General features: G+C 39.1%; 2 protein-coding genes across 3 annotated transcripts; both read right to left on the reverse strand.

Moving 5' to 3' along the window:
• Positions 1–2,040: 2,040 nt before the first annotated feature.
• Positions 2,041–13,922, reverse strand: LOC134749912 (phenoloxidase subunit 1-like). The gene is made up of 14 exons (XM_063684923.1): positions 13,796–13,922; positions 12,820–13,012; positions 12,514–12,616; positions 11,230–11,350; positions 10,279–10,484; positions 9,381–9,509; positions 8,860–8,983; positions 8,045–8,209; positions 6,595–6,723; positions 5,631–5,809; positions 4,886–5,031; positions 4,488–4,570; positions 3,625–3,777; positions 2,041–3,262 (listed from the first exon to the last, which is right to left on the reverse strand). The coding sequence occupies exons 1-14, from the start codon at positions 13,904–13,906 to the stop codon at positions 3,053–3,055; spliced, it is 2,052 nt and encodes a 683-aa protein (XP_063540993.1). The 5' UTR covers positions 13,907–13,922; the 3' UTR covers positions 2,041–3,052.
• Positions 13,923–15,734: 1,812 nt separating this feature from the next.
• LOC134749955 (dynein light chain 2, cytoplasmic) lies at positions 15,735–18,214 on the reverse strand. Of its 2 annotated transcripts, none has more exons than XM_063684992.1 (3): positions 18,058–18,214; positions 16,845–16,968; positions 15,735–16,341 (listed from the first exon to the last, which is right to left on the reverse strand). In XM_063684992.1, exons 2-3 carry the CDS (start codon positions 16,950–16,952, stop codon positions 16,180–16,182), a joined length of 270 nt encoding a protein of 89 aa, XP_063541062.1. In that variant the 5' UTR covers positions 16,953–16,968; positions 18,058–18,214; the 3' UTR covers positions 15,735–16,179. The 2 variants fall into 2 exon arrangements, with proteins under 2 accessions (XP_063541062.1, XP_063541061.1); XM_063684991.1 differs by lacking the exon at positions 18,058–18,214 and adding an exon at positions 17,675–17,817.
• Between the last annotated feature and the right edge of the window lie 225 nt (positions 18,215–18,439).

Raw genomic sequence — 18,439 nt, forward strand, 5'->3', positions numbered from 1 at the left:
ACGGTAAGCCCAAGGAAGCTTGTGTTATGGGTACTCAGACAACGATATATATAATATATAAATACTTAAATACATAGAAAACACCCATGACTCAGGAACAAATATTTGTGCTCCTCACACAAATAAATGCCCTTACCGGGATTCGAACCCAGGACCATCGGCTTCGCAGGCAGGGTCAGGGTCAAACTACTAGTAAGTATATCTCGATAAGCAGTGTTTTTAAATAAACAAAAAATCAATTTAAAAACTGCCTGCACATGATTAAAAAAAATCATTTCATTTATTGCAAATAATTTTATGCAGTTAGCAGACGTTACAGTACAAAGTTTAATTAGACTGGGTTATTCCAAATAAATATAAAGAATTTACTTGTCTATTTCCAGTTCATTCTAATCATCGCTTGTGCAGTAATTCTCGTAGACTGTAAATTGCGAGGTAAATTCAGCATCATACAGAAGAAAACTCAAGAAGTAAATCCAGACGCAGAGGCAGATCATGCAGAACACCAAGTGCTTGAAAAGATGAAGACAAGTGATGCTAATCGTGTTGTTACAGATGTTAAGGCTCATGATTCAGATGCGATCTTTTTTCCAAGTGATGATGAAACGAGACTATATCTTGATGTGAATAAGATTGTCAGTCAAACCCTCAGTACAACTGATAAAAATAAGCATAGTGATGGTATTAAGGTTACTACTGACACACCTTTGTTGCCGAAAGGCGTGCCTTCTGTTGAAGCAAAAGAAGTTTTTACTAATTCAATTCCAACAGTGGAAGTAACTTATAAAACTATGGACAATAAAGATAATATTCAAACAAACCAAAGACCAATTGAAGACCCTAAAAAGACTAAAGTTTCAGAAGAAGCTAAAGTTACTCAAGAGAATATGGAAAACGATACAACACGTTCTAATGAAACCAAGCCAGATTTGACCAGCAGATTTGGAGATACTAGTAGCTATATGCTCGTTCCTGTCAATAATGCCCAAACTTATCAACCGATACAAACAAACCCCAGTCTACAAAGCAATACCCCACAATATGGTCCTAATAATGATCAAGGAAATATAATTAATCCAATAGTTACAAATGTTGGTGACAATTCGCAATATATTCCACAAAATGCAAATACAAATTATAATGAAAATTTAGCACAGGGTATAAATATAGTTCCAATAACAGTTTCAAATACTTACATGATCAACGGCCAGCTATACGCTGCCTTGACCGTACCTAATAACATGAATGTACCAAATAGTATATATTTCATAAATTCACAACTGCCCCAGTCGGGCTATCAGATGGCTAATAACTTGCCAGTCGTGCAAGCTGATGGATATAATGTGAACAATGTTCAGTTTGCGCCAATAAATTAAATAGTTCAATTGTTCTTTTGTTTATTTTTTTGTTTGTTTTATATAATTTTTTATTGGTTATGAAAGTTTTGAATAAAATTTCGCCAATAGGACTAAATTCCTCATTTTGGTTAAATCATAGAGTAACTTATACTAGAGCGGTACTGTCATAGTAAATTTTGTAACCCCAGTAAATTCACTGCCATCTGTCGACACACTTTAAAACTAAAAATGAAGATTTGTAAAAATACGATAAAATGTATTTAAATATAGATAAATGATTTTTTTTTGATATTAATTATTTTTATGATTTTGACCCATGTTCTTTCACTGATATGCGTTAAAATTGTTAAATAACAAACGAAACCGTCAACGCCATCTATACGACTGTAGGCCAAAACTAGTAGCGCCCTCTGAACGAGAATCAAATTTTCTTGATTTTCGAGGCACGTTTTTTCCTTAGACTGTGTGCATCTATTACGGAGTTATATCTATCTTTGGTTAAATAGATGAGATATTTTTGGACCCTATAATATACATACCAATATTTTATAAATCTGGTTACAAAATATTGAACAAAAAGTGAAGACCTAAGTAAGAATATAAAATTTAAAAAATAAAATAAAATAATTTAAAAGAGAATAGAGCCGTTTAGATGGGTAAGAAAAAAAACAAAAGTATTTGTTAAGAGGCCAGATTTACTCAGTCTTGTCTTTGTAACTATATACAGTAATTTACTATGCAATAGTCTAAATTAAACCCGTTTGTTAAAACTAACTCAACTAACATGCAAATAATAAAAGCTACCCAAGTTCATTAATAAACTTATAGAAATAAAAAGAAGTTTTAGAGTTGTAGAGACCAGCTAAACCTTACAGTAAGGAATGATCTAATCACAGCAAATAGTATTTGTACTTTATAAGTGCAAACAATTAATGTGCTATGTAAACAAGTTATCAATAATAATGAGGTATCAAAAATTAAATATAACTTGATAAAATAAGATATAAAGAATAACAAAAACTTACAACTAATAAAAGCATGTTTGATACTATTAAGCAACGAAATCGAAGATAATGTTACCAGTAACGTAACTAAAATTTATTCTATACCGTTGTCCAACATTCATAAAACAAAGTCGATTGCGAAAAACCAAGGTGATTTCTTTAATTCTATGCCCTAACCCTAAGTTATGTACTTTTGGCGACCATATTCAGTGAAAAGCAATTCGGTGTCGCAAGTGTTACTGTACGTAATGTTATTCTATACTATCTACAATAACATATATTATTATTCTGAAACTAGATGACTCGGCGAACTTCGTTTCACCTATATCTAGTTTTTTTTTTTGCAGTCTTAATTTTTTCTTTCATAAGGACTCTCCTGACAATAACAAAGACAACAAACAACACAAAAAAGAATTAGCGAAAGTGGTCCACCCGTTCACGCATGATGTCGTGACCAAGTGAAATCGGGATTGATTTTTATATATATAGATAGATAGATAAAATACCTACCTAAGAGGTATATTATTGAGCTAAAGAAAGTCTTTATGGAAACTAAAACCGCTCTGAGCCTAGTTATATTATTTTCTATTTTTTATAAAATGTTTTAAAAGTCATTTGTTGCCCGTTGATGATGACGATGTTCTATTAAATAATGCTGGTAGTGTTAGGGCAATTGTTGTAAACTAAGATCTACCGCTTCCCTCTAACTCTAGTAGCATCAGTAAACTTGATCTTGCACTGCTGCACGGCCATGTTGGGCTGCAGGAAGTCGGAGAGTGAGCTCGCGGGGTTGGGGCGGTCGAAGGGGAAGCCCATGGCGCGCTTGTCCGGGTACTTGCGGTCGCGGATGCCGCAGTACGATGCTGCATCGTTGCAGGATCCTACTAGGTCTTGTTCCACCTAAAACAATAATAATATGAATATAAGGAAAAGTTAGAGAGTGGTCTGCCTGTGACCACGAACGTAACGTCACGTTCGAAACGTCAGGCCATAAATAAACGTAAGTGTGTATGCGATTAAGTTGCAAGATTATCTAATTGTGGGCTTATACCATGTCGGGTAAAATATTACTATATTGGAAACTTGGGAAGTTTTATAATTCTCTAAAGACGTTAATTAGTTTGTCTAATCAGGTTTTCTCACCATGATCTCTCCAAATATTTTTCTCCTTACCCGGTCCTTGTTCCAGTCTCCTGGGCAGCAGCATTGCTGCCAGCCGCAGCCGCAGAAGTTGATCTCGATTAAACATGATTCCTCCTTACCCGATCCTCATTCCAGTTCGTGACTGTGACAAACAGCACGCAGGGGTACCCCTGGGTGGTGCCCTTGGCCAGTAGCATGTGGTGCGGCCAGCCGCAGCCGCAGAAGTCGAACTCGGCCGCTTCGTCGGAGCCCGGCTGGCCGGGGCGCGCGTCCTGAATTAATGGTGGAAAACATGTTATTATAATTTTTATTCACCAGAACGGTTTAAACCAATTACACTTGCTATGCCAATGCTAAACATTAATGACTAAGCGATTGTCTTCGATCTGCAACCAAAGCAAAAGTCATTACCAGGACAAATAGTAGTCAGTGTCTGAGCTATAGGTAATACTGCACCGACTTCCCAAAACACCCCCAACACAAAAACTATCCAAAAGTTATCTGGAAGAGATCGCTCTTTAGCGATAAGACCGCCTGTTCTCTGCCTCTAGCTTTAATTTATTGTTTTTTCCTTATGATGTAATAAAAAGTATTCTATCTATATATCTTGTCAAGCAACATAGTGTGAAAGTGCTATCATAAACGTCAGTCTTATGAAAATTATGATGCCAGTTAAACCAACCTACAGTTAAACCAAGAAAAGTATGCAGAGATTTTGACAGATCAAGCAGTGCAGGTGTTATTTTAAACGTCAAACTTCTATGAAAAATATAAGGTATAAATAACACTGGCACTGCGTGTGCTGTCAAAATCTCTGCAGACTTTTCTTGGTCTATACTAAACAATGTCTTAATTTAAACATACTAAATAGAAATTGACCTAAGATAGTACCCTGGGGTACTCTTAGTTTTAAAACGAGTGTTTCATAATCCACGCAATCGAACGCTTTCGACAGGACATAAATATCTCGATATGGTTGTACCTGGCTACGGAAGGTGCGCTCGTAGGGGATGGTGACCGAGGAGTCTTTGCTGTTGTGTTTGATGGTGTTGTTGCCGGGGCGCACTAGAAAATTCAAACATTTTTAAAGTGATACCCGATACCTTTGAAGTGGTTCTCTTGCAATTTGGACGACTTATGGTTAAGTTTTTAATACAACGCGTTTCATTAACCTTCTGGACGCCAATGACGGATATATCGGCACCGCAGGTCCAACGCCAAAGACGGATTAATCGGTCAAAGACCACAGAGCAACATAGACCTACGTGCATGTGCATAAAGTTCAATATCAGTTTTGACACTTCGGTGACGTGGCGTCCGAGTGACAGCTTTTGTTTTTGACACGGCGTCGAAAAGGTTAAGGCTAAGGTGAAGACTTACAGCCGACGGAGAATTTGTCAAGTTCCACCATTCCGCGCCTCTGGTCCTCGAAGGGAAGCGGTTGTCCGCTCTCGTCCTGTACGGGGGCGAGGAAGATGCGGACGGTGCCCATCAGTGACTGGCCGCTGGTGTTGTTAACTTCGATACTGCAGATAAAACAAAATTATGCTGGAGCTAGAATTTCAAGTTTTACATATATTTACATAGTCTGCTGGCCAGATGATGTGGCAATACTTCCTCACTGTTGCAAATGTCAAATCATTGTTGCTGCCAGGATTTTTACATTTGTGGCAGTAATTCATGCTGCAATACTGCTGCCGACTGCATTACTGCCGCAAATGTCAAAAATCTGGGCAGCAACATCGATTTTGACATTTGCTGCAATACTGCTGCAGTCGACTGCATTACTGCAGAAAATGTCAAATACACGGGTCATTTACCTAATACAAAATCTACCAAATTTGGCACAATGTATTAAAAATTATCCGTTCCGTGGTGCGCGGCAACCACTGCTCGACACCAAAATTGGTGTGGGCCGCATGTACTTGTAGCGGCGCGACGATATCGCGGAGTGAGCTACGCCTGCCGATTCTCCAAAAGGCCTCTACACGACCAACCCGCTGCTGTTACTGTATGGACATATTTTTTATACTCGTCATTATCATATCCTGACCGGTTTTGATCATGATGGCAACCATCAAATTTCTACTGATTTAGTGAGGCTGACTGCCTTTTTTTTACTAACTTGTAGACAAAGTCCTCATGCTGCAGATGGGTGAAGCGAGCTGGCATGCTGCCTCTTGGCTGGAAGTCCAGTCCTCGGGACAGTTCCACGATGCTCTGCTCCCACTGGGTGGCGAAGGTGTTGGCTCCGGCGCGGCCTTGGACGCTGATGGAGGAAACGCGGACAGAGGGGAAGTCCAGCTGAAGGAAATACAATTAGGTATTAGGCTCCCAGTTTCTCGTACAATCGTCATAAAATAGGTATCCTGGCTAGTTAAAAGGTTGGATTATTCTTAAGTAATCGTACCGCTCTGAGAAGTAGAAGTACTGGTGGCCTAGTACGAGCGTGCGACTTTCAATCCGGAGGTCGCGGGTTCAGACCCCGGCTCGTACCAATGAGTTTTTCGGAACTTATGTACGAAATATCATTTGATATTTACCAGTCGCTTTAGGTGAAGGAAAACATCGTAAGGAAACCGGACTAATCCCAATAAGGCCTAGTTTCCCCTCTGGGTTGGAACTTGGAAGGTCAGATGGCAGTCGCTTTCGTAAAAACTAGTGCCTACGCCAATTCTCGGGATTAGTTGCCAAGCTGACCCCAGGCTCCCATGAGCTGTGGCATAAAGCCGGGATAACGCGAGGAAGATGATGTAGCGCTCTGAGTAGTCTCCTTATTACTATTCTACCAGGCGGTAAACGAAAACCGAGTCAATCGTGATAAAGATATCTATTCTGCTCTACCAATATTTACCTATCACGTATAAGTAACAGCTATGACAGCAAAGGAAAACTAGTTTGAATTTGAAATCGATTAGTAAGAAGAAGAAGAAGATTAGGAAGTAATTCAATTTCAAGAAAAGTCAACTGATTCACATAGTGATTACCATCATTAATCGTAGATGTTGATGACGGCTTACATGAAGCAAATTGTGCAAATGTCGTCAGTTGATGACAAGGATGATGATCATACATGATGGGTCCTTTACCTGCTGCTTGCTGTAGGGCGTGAGCTTGGCCTTGTGCAAGTTAAAGATGTCATCGATGTAAGAATGCCAGCGGTAGAAGATCGGGTCACGCATGGCTGTCGCTGAGTCTCCCATCACGCCGAATTGTTCCTGTAAAGTGAATCTGTCACTCCTTTTCTACGTCATAGTGTTGGCACGTGGGTGGAGTTCGAAGGAGTCAGGCAGGAGTCGGAGAGAAAACAGCGTGTATATCGAATGTTGTCTATTCGTAAAGTAAGAGTACAATTTTATTATCATAACTTAAAACCTAGATATTGATTAAGGCGCCACCTATGGGCCTTCTCTTGAACTACACCCTAGTGAGTGCGTAGAATATAAGCAAAGATAGATATAACTCCGTAATAGATAGATACAGTCTAAGGAAAAAACGTGCCTCGAAAATCACGAAAATTTGATTCTCGATCAGAGGGCGCCACTAGTTTTGGCCTACACTCGTATAGAGGGCGTTGACGGTTTCGTTTGTTATTTATAATTTTAACGCATATTAGTGAAAGAACATGGGTCAAAATCATAAAAATAATTATTGCAAATAAAAAAAGTCATTTATCCATATTTAAATACATTTTATCGTATTTTTATAAATATTTATTTTTAGTTTGAAAGTGTGTCGACAGATGGCAGTGAATTTACTGGGGTTACAAAATTTACTATGACAGTACCGCTCTAGTATAAGTTACTCTATGATATAAGTCATCGAGGGTTCAATATAGAGTAGAGAGTGTCCCATAGATGGCGCTTGTTAACGCGAGTTGACACATAGCAAAGATAGATATAACTCCGTAATAGATGGATACAGTCTAAGGAAAAAACGTGCCTCGAAAATCACGAAAATCAGAGGGCGCCACTACTTTTGGGCTACTCTCGTATAGAGGGCGGTCTTGTTTGTTATTTATAATTTTAACGCATATCATTGAAAGAACATGGGTCAAAATCATATAAAAATAATTAATGCAAATAAAAAATCATTTATCCATATTTAAATCCATTATAACGTATTTTTATAAATCTTCATATTTAGTTTTAAAGTATGTCGATAGATGGCAGTGAATTTACAGCGGTTACAAAATTTACTATGACAGTACCACTCTATCTTATTATATCCTCTTTGCACATAGTTATCATTTTATCGGCACTGTTTAGCAGCCTCTATGTGAGTTGCCTATCTGCCAGCCAGTGCAATAAATAAATTGAAGTTTTATCGTCAAGTAAAATGCTTAGTTAACTACGGATCGGATGAATTTTTTTCGAAGTTGTAGCTCAAAATTTGGCAACTCAATTTAGGACATTGGTAGTAAAAACATCGCGATATTATGATGAATAATTTATATTTGAAGTCGAACTGAAGCTGAGCTGTGGTATTTATGCCTCAGATTAGTTTTAGCTTTTCTGGAAATAAGAATTAAGTACTTACAAGATGTCTGTGATCAGGGTCGTGGGCATAAGATATAAACACGTGTCCCATGTTATGCATGTCGCCGTACTTGGCGGCGTTGCGGCTCAAAGATGATGCTTCCATCAGGTTTCCTAGGATGTCTATACCGGTCTGTTCGTCTAAGGGGAGCTTGCGGCCGCTTGGCTGAAAGAAAACATTCAAATCATGAATACAGAAAACTCCAAATGCCATTCCAGACGTTTCTGATGGTCAGAGTCAAAGTAAATTACTGGCATTGGCTATATTATGACAACGACTCCATGCATACATGCTGACGAATACATACCTACTGATAAATTTTATCTTGATCAATCGATCGTTCTGTCAGTGAGCTATGAGTGTCAGATGGCAGTGACTTTACTGGGGTTACAAAATTTACTATGACAGTACCGCTCTAGTATAAGTTACTCTATATGCTACATACATATGTTCACAAAAATTATAAATGGTTATGGGCGCGAACTCAGATCTACCTAGTTTTAGATGTACGTTGAAATTTTCGATAATAAAAAGCAAAGTTAAACAATAACATCTACTTAATAACAATGAGATCAGGGACGTATTTTATATCATATTATACAGGGTGGCCAAAAAATAAGTGCATTTCCGCAACTTTTACTATGGGACCAACCACGAAATCGCGAAAAAAAATTCACCCTTCCATAGAAAATGGAACAGCCAAAATGTATGAAACAGCCAATTTTTTTTTACTGCACCTTATGAGTTTCCTGTAAAATACACCTCTTCTTGTGTCTTATCATGTTAATCTTAGTAATTAAAAGGTTAACACTGACCAGATCAATAGCGCCCTCCTCGATCGCCTGGATGAAGCGGTCGCGCCAGGTTTCCAACTGGGACACGTCTGCGCGGATCTGGTCCACCGGCCGGTCCAGGTCTCTGATGGTGCTGCCAGAAAACCTGTACACAATTTATCTAAATTAACATCTACAATCTAAATTAACATCTTACAATATAAATTAACATACAATTCGTCTAAATTAACATCTAAGAACATTAATTTAAACCAATTACTATGTATCCTTTTACAGAGTACCCAAAAGGTATCTTTGGCAGTTTAATCAAAATCAAAACATGCTTCTGTAAATCTTTAAATTCGCAGAAAATAGATTTTCCATTGACTGAAAGGAAAGGGAGGGTTTACCTTAAAAATAATCCTTAAGATAACTCCTAAAAACCAGAATGATGTTAAGCAAGTACGAATGAGACATAAATTCTATGTTTTGTGAGATTGTTAAACAACTTTCGGTAAATCTGTAGACAAATATTTGAGATTAGGAATTTCTTGGTTGGTTACCTGGGAGGCCAGGCGCGGGAGGCGACCTGCGAGTCTAGTTTAGGGAAGTATCCTTCTTCGATGGGAACCCGGAAATCCTTGTAGCGCTGCACTCTTTGCAAGTTATTGCAGAGACGCTCAAAGTTGTATCTAGAAAATAGGTAGTTAATTAGAAATTAGAAACCTAAACTCAAATTTTAGTTTTGATAGACAGGGACTCATTTTGAAGTCGGATGATTTACAAAATGGAACATACAGTAGGTAGTTTTTAAGCTGAAGTGACCAGCGGTGGCAGCATGGTTCCATTTTTAACGCCTGTCACTATGCCTGTCACTTTCGCACTTACATACTTGTTAGAACGTGACAGGCATGGTGACAGGTGATAAAAATGCGACCGTGCTACGGCCGCAGGGCTGCTAGCTTTTAGAGCTTGAAAAAGTTTGCAAAGGTATGTTTGGCGACAATCTGTTCATGATCTGCCTCAAGAGGGAAGACCAGAAGGCAGAAGATGATGTCAGGTAACAAATTTTGTAAGACACTAGGTATGTCTTACAAAATGTACTGCTGATGCATGTAGTAGAATATGTCCGCCTCATCTATCCTTGTTAACGATGTTTCTGTCAGCAGCATCGAAGGGGTAGACGAGATGCCAGTGCTAGTGCAGTGGTGCAGGTTGATACCAATGTAACGGAAGTAACACCACTAGCCAAGAGCCAACCAGCAAGCAATGAAGCAACCAGGAAGGAATGCCAGAGAATGGACATAGTTACCTACCTAGTGATGATCTGCTGGTGCATGTAGTAAAGCAGCTCTGCTCGTCTATTCTTCTTCACGATGTTTCTATTAGCAACCTCGAAGGTATAGACTAGATAGCAGAAGATAATGAGAAGGACCAAATAACAAATGAAATAGGACGTACCTAGCGATGATCTGCTGATGCATGTAATAGAACAACTCTCCTCGTCTGTCCTTATTGACAATGTTTCTGTCGGCAGCCTCGAAGGGGTAGACGAGATGCCAGTGCCAGTGGTGAAGGTTGATGCCGATGTCCTCGCGGAAGTACGCCACGCGCTGCTCCGGTTCAGCATCAGCAGCTGTGTAGTTTTGTGGGATAAGTACTGGCATCTGTAGAGATTTGTACAAATATTAGTAAAGTTTCCAACATCTGTCCCCATAAATTAGAAGAAAGATTTCTACCAATGAGACTTATGCCAGCTGTACACACTCGTAGAAAGCCTCTCGCCGAGTCTCGGCACCGCTCCGATCCAATCGGAGAAGCGCGAGACGAGACGAGTAAGAGCGAGACGAGACGAGTAAGAGCGAGACGAGACGAGTAAGAGTGAGACGAGAAGGGAGCAGTATGTACACACTCGTTCTCGGCCTCAGGGTGTCTCGACGAGTGTGTACAGCCGGCATTACAGATAAATAAAAAGCTTGAAATTGAACATTGATATCTTATCAAAATCTTGATAACATCGACACGAGGTTCAATTTTGCCTGGTTTATGGGAGCGTAATGTAGACAAAGAGAATATAGTCTGTCAAGCTATTTCCGTCAGTAGAAAAGCGGCAAATTTAAAAAATGAAGGCGCGAAGGGCAATCGTCCCATAGAAAATTAGAATTTCGCGCCTTTTTCTACTGACAAAGTTGTTTGACTGACTATAACTTAAACAAGACTTGTATTGATGCTAGTGACGATGGTCTTACCTACATTTCATTTATTAATTAGGTAACTCATTAGCACCCCATATACCTGTTTCAAGACTTATTTAGAATTCCATTGCGTGCAATAGGCACGAATGGATTCAAAGGTAGATACAGATCTGGCTCATAAGGGGACTTTAGGTTCCCAATCTGCAGCGTTACGTACCCTGGAGCCATCAGGCACGACGGTGGTAGTCTCCCGCGCCTTCCGGAACACCTTGGGGTCCACGAACTTGTCGGGGAACGTCTCCGCGAACGTGGGGATGTTCAGCCCCTTAGTGTCTGGCCTGGAATACAACACAACTATGTTATCAATTACCTACTCTTATTATATTTTTAATTTCAATAAAATGTGCGGAATCTGGAAGCGCGAATTCCAGTTTCAGTTAAAAGGCATTGCACATCACTTCTGGATAAGATTAACTCAGGACTGGATCGAATGACGCACGATCTTCCTTATTTAATTGACATTTGTTTTGACATTGGCTTACTATGGTTATTTTCACTCGATTTTAGTTCAGGGAGTGGAACTGTGGGCTACGGCTGCGGAGAGGGACAGAGCGTTCAAAATGCAAAAACGCACCATTCGTGTAATTGATGGAAAGCCGGTGGACCATCCGGCACAACAGTTGTTTAGGAAACACAAGATCCTTACCCTACCCTGTGTATACATACTGGCCGCGTGTATGTACGTTAGGCAAAACATACAGAACTATAAACGTTCTAGTAGTGAGCGACGTCCCCGGCTACTTGCCCCGAGGCGCCGACTCGCCAAATCACGACGGTCACTCAGCGTCATGGGACCAACTATTTACAATTCATTACCCTCAGATATACTTAACTTAAATAGTAACCAAGTATTTAAATCTAAACTTAAACTGCTGCTTATAGAAAAAGCATTCTACAGCATTGACGAATTTATAAATACTCGATGAGGTCGTTGACTTCTGCATGGTAATTAAAAAAAAAATCTAATAATGTTTTTTAAGTTTAAAAATGTTATGAAATATGTAATTCATTATATATTAACGAACATATGTACATATATATTTTTTTTATAAATGTAAAATGTGACCTGTAAAATTTGCTTTTACCAATAAAGTTCTGTATTCTGTATTCTGTTTATGAATAAATATCTTAAATAGACATCTTTCTTGCACTTATTCAAAGAGGGGTCTACTTTATGCTTAGCAGTGAGAGTGAGCGACAAAAGACAAAAGATGATGATTGATTACGTTGATGACCATGGATTTTCTTACCATCAAAAGGCCTTTCCAATCTTATCACAGTTATAACATTGAGTGTGGGGTCTGGAATACATTTTTATTTGAAAGAAATGTGTAGACGCCAATACTCGTACGATTTACGAATCCATATAGTTAGATAAGTTTTTTAAACAATTTACTCGAATTTTAAACTATAGATAGGATCGTTTCCTAAATCTATTTACCTGTGCAGCATGGCGACAGAGAGGCAGTAGTTGAACATGTATGGGTTGATGCGCAGCTGGCAATACGAGCACACCGACTGCAAGTCGGAGACATCACGCATATCTGTGGAGAGACAGTTATTTAATTATAGAAGTTCCAGCATGGTACTTCAGTAGCGAGGGCCTTTGCTTAAGGCGTAAAGTTAATTTATTTTTTGCTGAGTGACAGAGATGGCATAAAGTGTCCAGAAAATGGTAAATGTAACCCTTACAACCCTTGAAAGGTGACCTTGTTGATTGGACGTACTGTCAGTAGATGGGACCTACTCATGAAGACGTCGATGAGTTTCCCCGCGAACTGGCGGTGCGCGGGCACGAACAACGAGAACTGTTCATTGTAAGGCAGCTGCATGGGCATCGTCAGGTCCGGGAGGGCGATGTTGCGGACGGGGATGGAGCGCCCGGAGCCCGAGCCGAACTTGCTCTCTAGCTGAGTTGATGCGCTCTTGTATTTGTCCGGCTAGAAAAGAAAGCGTTGCACATTTTCATGTAAGGTACTGGCAAAATACGAGTATGAGCGATGTGGCTTGCCGGTCAATGCCTTTTGTCTGCCGTGGCAAATATTGCGCGTCGTGACGCATGGCCTCATTTTGAAATATTTGTAGTAATTTGTTATTTGCTTGCTATTATTTTGTACTTTTCTTTTTTGTTTTTATCTAATGTTAATGCTATATGTATGTCGTGGGTAGTATGAATAAGAATTTATCTATATCTATCTAAACGACTGCTATAACCAAGCATTTTATTGCCCAATTGGTGAAACCACATAATTGGAAATAGAAACACTCCGAATAAAAAATAATTAAATCAGGCGTTACTTTGCTGAATTCCATTCTAAAAACCGGCCAAGTGCGAGTCGGACTAAGGGTTCCGTACCATTACGTAAAAAACGGCAAAAAATAAACACGTTTGTTGTATGGGGGCCCCGCTTAAATATTTATTTTATTCTGTTTTTAGTATTTGTTGTTATAGCGGCAACAGAAATACATTATCTGTGAAAATTTCAACTGCCTAGTTATCACGGTTCATGAGATACAGCCTGGTGACAGACTGACAGACAGATAGACAGACAGCGGAGTCTTAGTAATGAGGTCCCGTTTTTACCCTTTGGGTACGGAACCCTAAAAATGCTAAGTTCATGTTATTTTAGCTTGTCGGTTAAAAACGAGAGTTGTAACTACGATTTGGAAGTGACTTTACCGCTGAGTTGTCACTTGGTAAGACTTGAAATTTTGATACTCACGTAGTAGTGGTCAGGTAGTTGGAAGACAGAATTGTCGTCGCCCTTCTGCATGAAGCAGGGCTCCGTGGGCCGGTCGAAGAACAGCAGCAGGTCCTGCTTGTTGCCGCTCATGGTGCTGCTGAACCAAGAAAAACAAAATTAATGTCGACAGATTTTGTAACGACTGGCGACATCTAGCGATGAGTAGCGGAACTTTTGAAACTATAAAACATGAAAAACTTACTAAACATAGATTTAGATCAAGTTTAAAGAACTGTGTTAGTATTTAAACAAACTAAATAATATCTAAGTACCAATACATAATATTATATTATTTTGGTATACAAAGTTAGATACTTAATCACAACAATTTTTTTTTAATAAGTAAACCTCAATTTAAAAACAATACAAAAAATAAAAGAAAAAACAAAGCACAAGAGGGATATCGCCATAAATTGTCTCGTCAATAATTTAATTATAGTTATACAACAAATTCAAAAAACTTACCTTTGTTTTGGTCGGTGAATTAATTAAAATGAAGAAAGTACGTGCTGTTCACGAAACCTGTTTTCGGCCGTGTGTTCCACGGCTAAATGGTACCGACTGTACAGAGTACCACCATTTTATACCACTAAAAAACCGTGTGCACACCATACCCTATCAAAATGACCACAAGTGCAAATACGATACTCATGCAGCTCAGAGTGGCGCTAGTATCTATGCTTTCTGTTAATATATTACGTCGCGATATTAGTTGCTCATTTGTCCACATACAAAAATAAGTTGGTAACCGCACATCGTATACAAAGTTAATAAAATAATAATGCAAACGACGATGGCGCTGCACTCTATGCTGTCTAGGAATTTAGTACGGCGGAGTGTTAGTTTGATAACTATCCGCACGCTAAATAAAAGTGGTACTTTTATGTGGGAGACTGATTTATTTTATTTATCAGCATGCTTGGATGTTGGATGATAATTGATTATGCATTTAGGTAGTTATTTCCTTTTTTAGGGTTCCGTACCCAAAGGGTAAAAACAGGACCCTATATCGAGTCAAGGAGGGTTTGCCTGTTGCTGCTTTGATTTTGTAGTTTTTTGCAAATGCGGATTTACCGACTCGATTCCGTTTGTTTGCTGACTTTACTTGAAATGTGCAGCTCATCAGATTTACGTAGGTATACTTACATATATACATTGCACATTCCCTACTTACCACACTTACAAGTAGGTATATTTGTGGCTTTCCATTAGAAGCCAAGGGTCCTTATGCTTCATGTCATGTGCATAAGGACCCTTCTCTAATGGAAAGCCACATTTTAATTCTTACAAAATTTAAAATAAATAAAAACAGAAGTGCCACTTTGATCCCTCTTCGCAGGAAAGAAAAGTGCCACTTTGATGTGAAAAGTAGTGTGTCACATGGTAGCTAAAATTTTATTTTAAAATCCCTCGCCAGCTCGGGACACTTTATCGACTCCTTCGCTTCTTTCAGGATTCAATGTACGCCTCGCCGTAAATATGTAATTTTGCTCCACATGACTAACGCCTAAAGTAGTGTCACTGTCAAGATGGTATGCCCAGAACAGCTCACTAAGGCCCACTTGCACCATCCCACTAACCCGGGGGTTAAGCGGTTAAACCATTAACCCAGTGTCAAATTGCACTGGTAACCATGGTAACTCAAGGTTTAACCAGTTAATCCCAGTGTCAAATTGTACTGGTAACCATGGCAACTCCAGATTAACCTCGGGTTAGTGAATGGAGGAAGTGGCCCTAAGCGTTATTAGCAAACAGTTAACTTAATTAGAATGGAAAAGGGGAACCCTAAGGACTGTTCAAGGATATAAGTACTAGGTTTTAGTCACGCCCTAGCCCATGTTGAATTCTAGACTCCTAATTACTAGTTTTGGCTCTATAAGAATGCCCTAAGTGTTTGTTCAAAATAAAACATGCTATGTGGTTTGTAAGAAAGTTTAATAATAGAAGTAGTGAAAATATCTCCAGTGAATGTTTCAACAAAGAAAGTAAACAATAGATTTAGTTAGGTACTAACATATGACTTTCACATTAAAGTCTAGGAATAATTAACTAAAATTTTCTTTAATATAAATATACACTAGAAGTGAATGTTTACCACAAGTCAATATTGATTCTTAAGTTAAGCTAAACACAGTACATTTACACAGTGCCTCGCGGGGTGATGGAGCCCGACCGGCAGCCCATACAAGCTCTCACATACACACTCAGGCCTGCGCGCTCCGCCTCGCTAACTAATGACATGCACCCGATGGTAGGAATGTAAGCAACCCCCGCTGTCCCAGTGGACCCGAGGCGAGGCACGAGGGCCCGGTAATACTGCATCCTAACAACAAAAAATTTAGAGCGAAGTGTGCGGAGGGGGTTTAACCACTCTTGAACAGGAGAATGGCAACCTGGCCGAGGTAAAAGTAGATGAAGTGGCGGGTTTCGTGCGTCACATACGAGCCGAAGTTGCGCCCGACGATGCAGTGCCACGTTGGGTTGTATTTCTTGTCGAATTCCTTCTTGATGAATGCAGCAATATCCTGGAATCAGAAAAAAAGCTTATTTAGTGAACAAAGGAAGATAAAACCTTTTCAAGCTAAATAGGAATTACATTAGTTCTTAATACAGATTACTTTATAGCAGTAGCTCCAGTTTCAATCAATATGAAGTTATTTATTAAGGTGCATCCACCGCAGTTACTTTTGTGGTTGCTCCACCATTACCTAATGTTACTATGTCGCATAGTGTTGGTCCACAAATGGTAACTGCGGTGTGGATGAGCCTTTATGCTTGGAATGTTCTGAAAAAATTATGCAAAACATTTTTTTAACGAACCACTAGGTAAACTTAATATATCATAATAAGATAAGATAAAATAAGGCAATACAGGCTATTTTGCAAAAACTAAAACTTGTTAAACTTAATACTTATTCATAATTACCAAACAACCAGAATCATTTATCCATTTTCACACGAGAACCTTCAACCACTAACCACAAATAAGGAAACTTGTTATCTGTGAGAACAATTATAATATAGGTACCTTTTCAATGTTAAATTTTTCAAGCGCTTGCGTCGCACAGTCCACAGCATCCTGCTGCATCTCCTCGCTCATGTCGGCATTCTTGATCACCGCCTTGCGGTCACACATCTTGTCAGTTGTATGTCTGGAAAGTTCGAAAACTTTAAAATTTCACTTGTCGCACTAAACTAAGTCTTGCACTGGTAATCCGGGATGAAAATTAAATAGTTTTTTTTATTAATCAGGCAAGCAGCGTCTGTCTGTATCGCGCGCGCTCTGATGATGTTCTGAGAAAATCAGGTGTGCAGCCCAGGTAAGTGCTAATTCATGACCTTGCCCTTTAGTTACGGTACATTTACACGAGGCCACTTGGCGAGTTCCAAGACGTTATTGGCGTGTGTCAATACTGGCAATCCAATAAATTGACGTGGGTTTGATGGATTGTCTCATTCACATACAACTATGATTGCTGGTGAAATCGCTCGCCAAATTACCTAGTGTAAACGCGCCATTACGATATCGCTGGAACTTAGAATAGGAGAGAAATAAATAGGATTATCTATTTCAAACGCGTGGACGGACATTGTCAATAGACCTGGAGCAAAGGTTATCGCCTACCCTTCTAACATTCAATCAATAGATTTCCACACGAGTACAGGACTGTTGAAGTTCATGTTCAATAACAGCTATAAATAACTTTTAACTAAAGGTCAGGCGCGAAACCCGGGGCTCTGGATCCAGCGCGCCTTTTACGAAATATGCCAAGTACGCGCGCCGAATAACTTCCAAATAGGTACGACCGGTACGACACATATTTGCGAACCTTCGCTTTTCCCTTCTAATCAAATTACCTGTACTGGGTCTCTGGCTCGGCCTTAGGTGGTTTTCTTGTACTAATTCGAACGGAAGCACTAGCAGTAAGGCCCGTCATCAATAAGAAAACGCGAAAATTGCCACCGCTAAGCTAATTCGCTAACATGTTACTCGGCATTATACGAAAAAGATAATGAAGAACTGCGACGTAGAAAGATATTTCTATGGAAACATGACAATTAAATCAATAAAGCGACTTTATTGCACCTTTTTTGCGAACGAAGCTGAAAACATGTTCATCCGCATACAGACTTTCATGCACCATTTTGTGAATACGGCAAACTACACGAAAATTTCACAATTAACGAATCACCAATCCATTGTTAAGCTAAATAAATAATATAAATAAAGAATTACTTACATTTGCTTCGGAAAAACGAACGAAATATCACGCAAAGATTTTGGTAAGGAGATTCTATGCCTACTCTCTAGAGGATTCTTTCACAGGCTTCTTTCAGCAAAGATCTCTTGTGGTATGCGGCAGAGGGCGTTCTAAATTCAAAGACAAATTCGAAAAATAAAAAATGGTTGCGTTCTTTTCTCAAGTTTTTTCAACTTTGTTACCGGCTAGTACAAGTTTTATTGTACAGACGTGAATAAATATGGGCGATATTTTCATAAAATAACTTAACAAAGCATTTCTTTAAGTATTTTAGTCAAAACAAGTTAAATAAAAATAAACAGTGTTATAAGTTGGATTCAGTTATTTCTGATCAAACCTCTTTTGAACCATAGACATTTAG

Source organism: Cydia strobilella, chromosome 19, assembly GCF_947568885.1.
Source record: "Cydia strobilella chromosome 19, ilCydStro3.1, whole genome shotgun sequence".
In the NCBI taxonomy this organism is placed as follows: domain Eukaryota; kingdom Metazoa; phylum Arthropoda; class Insecta; order Lepidoptera; family Tortricidae; genus Cydia; species Cydia strobilella.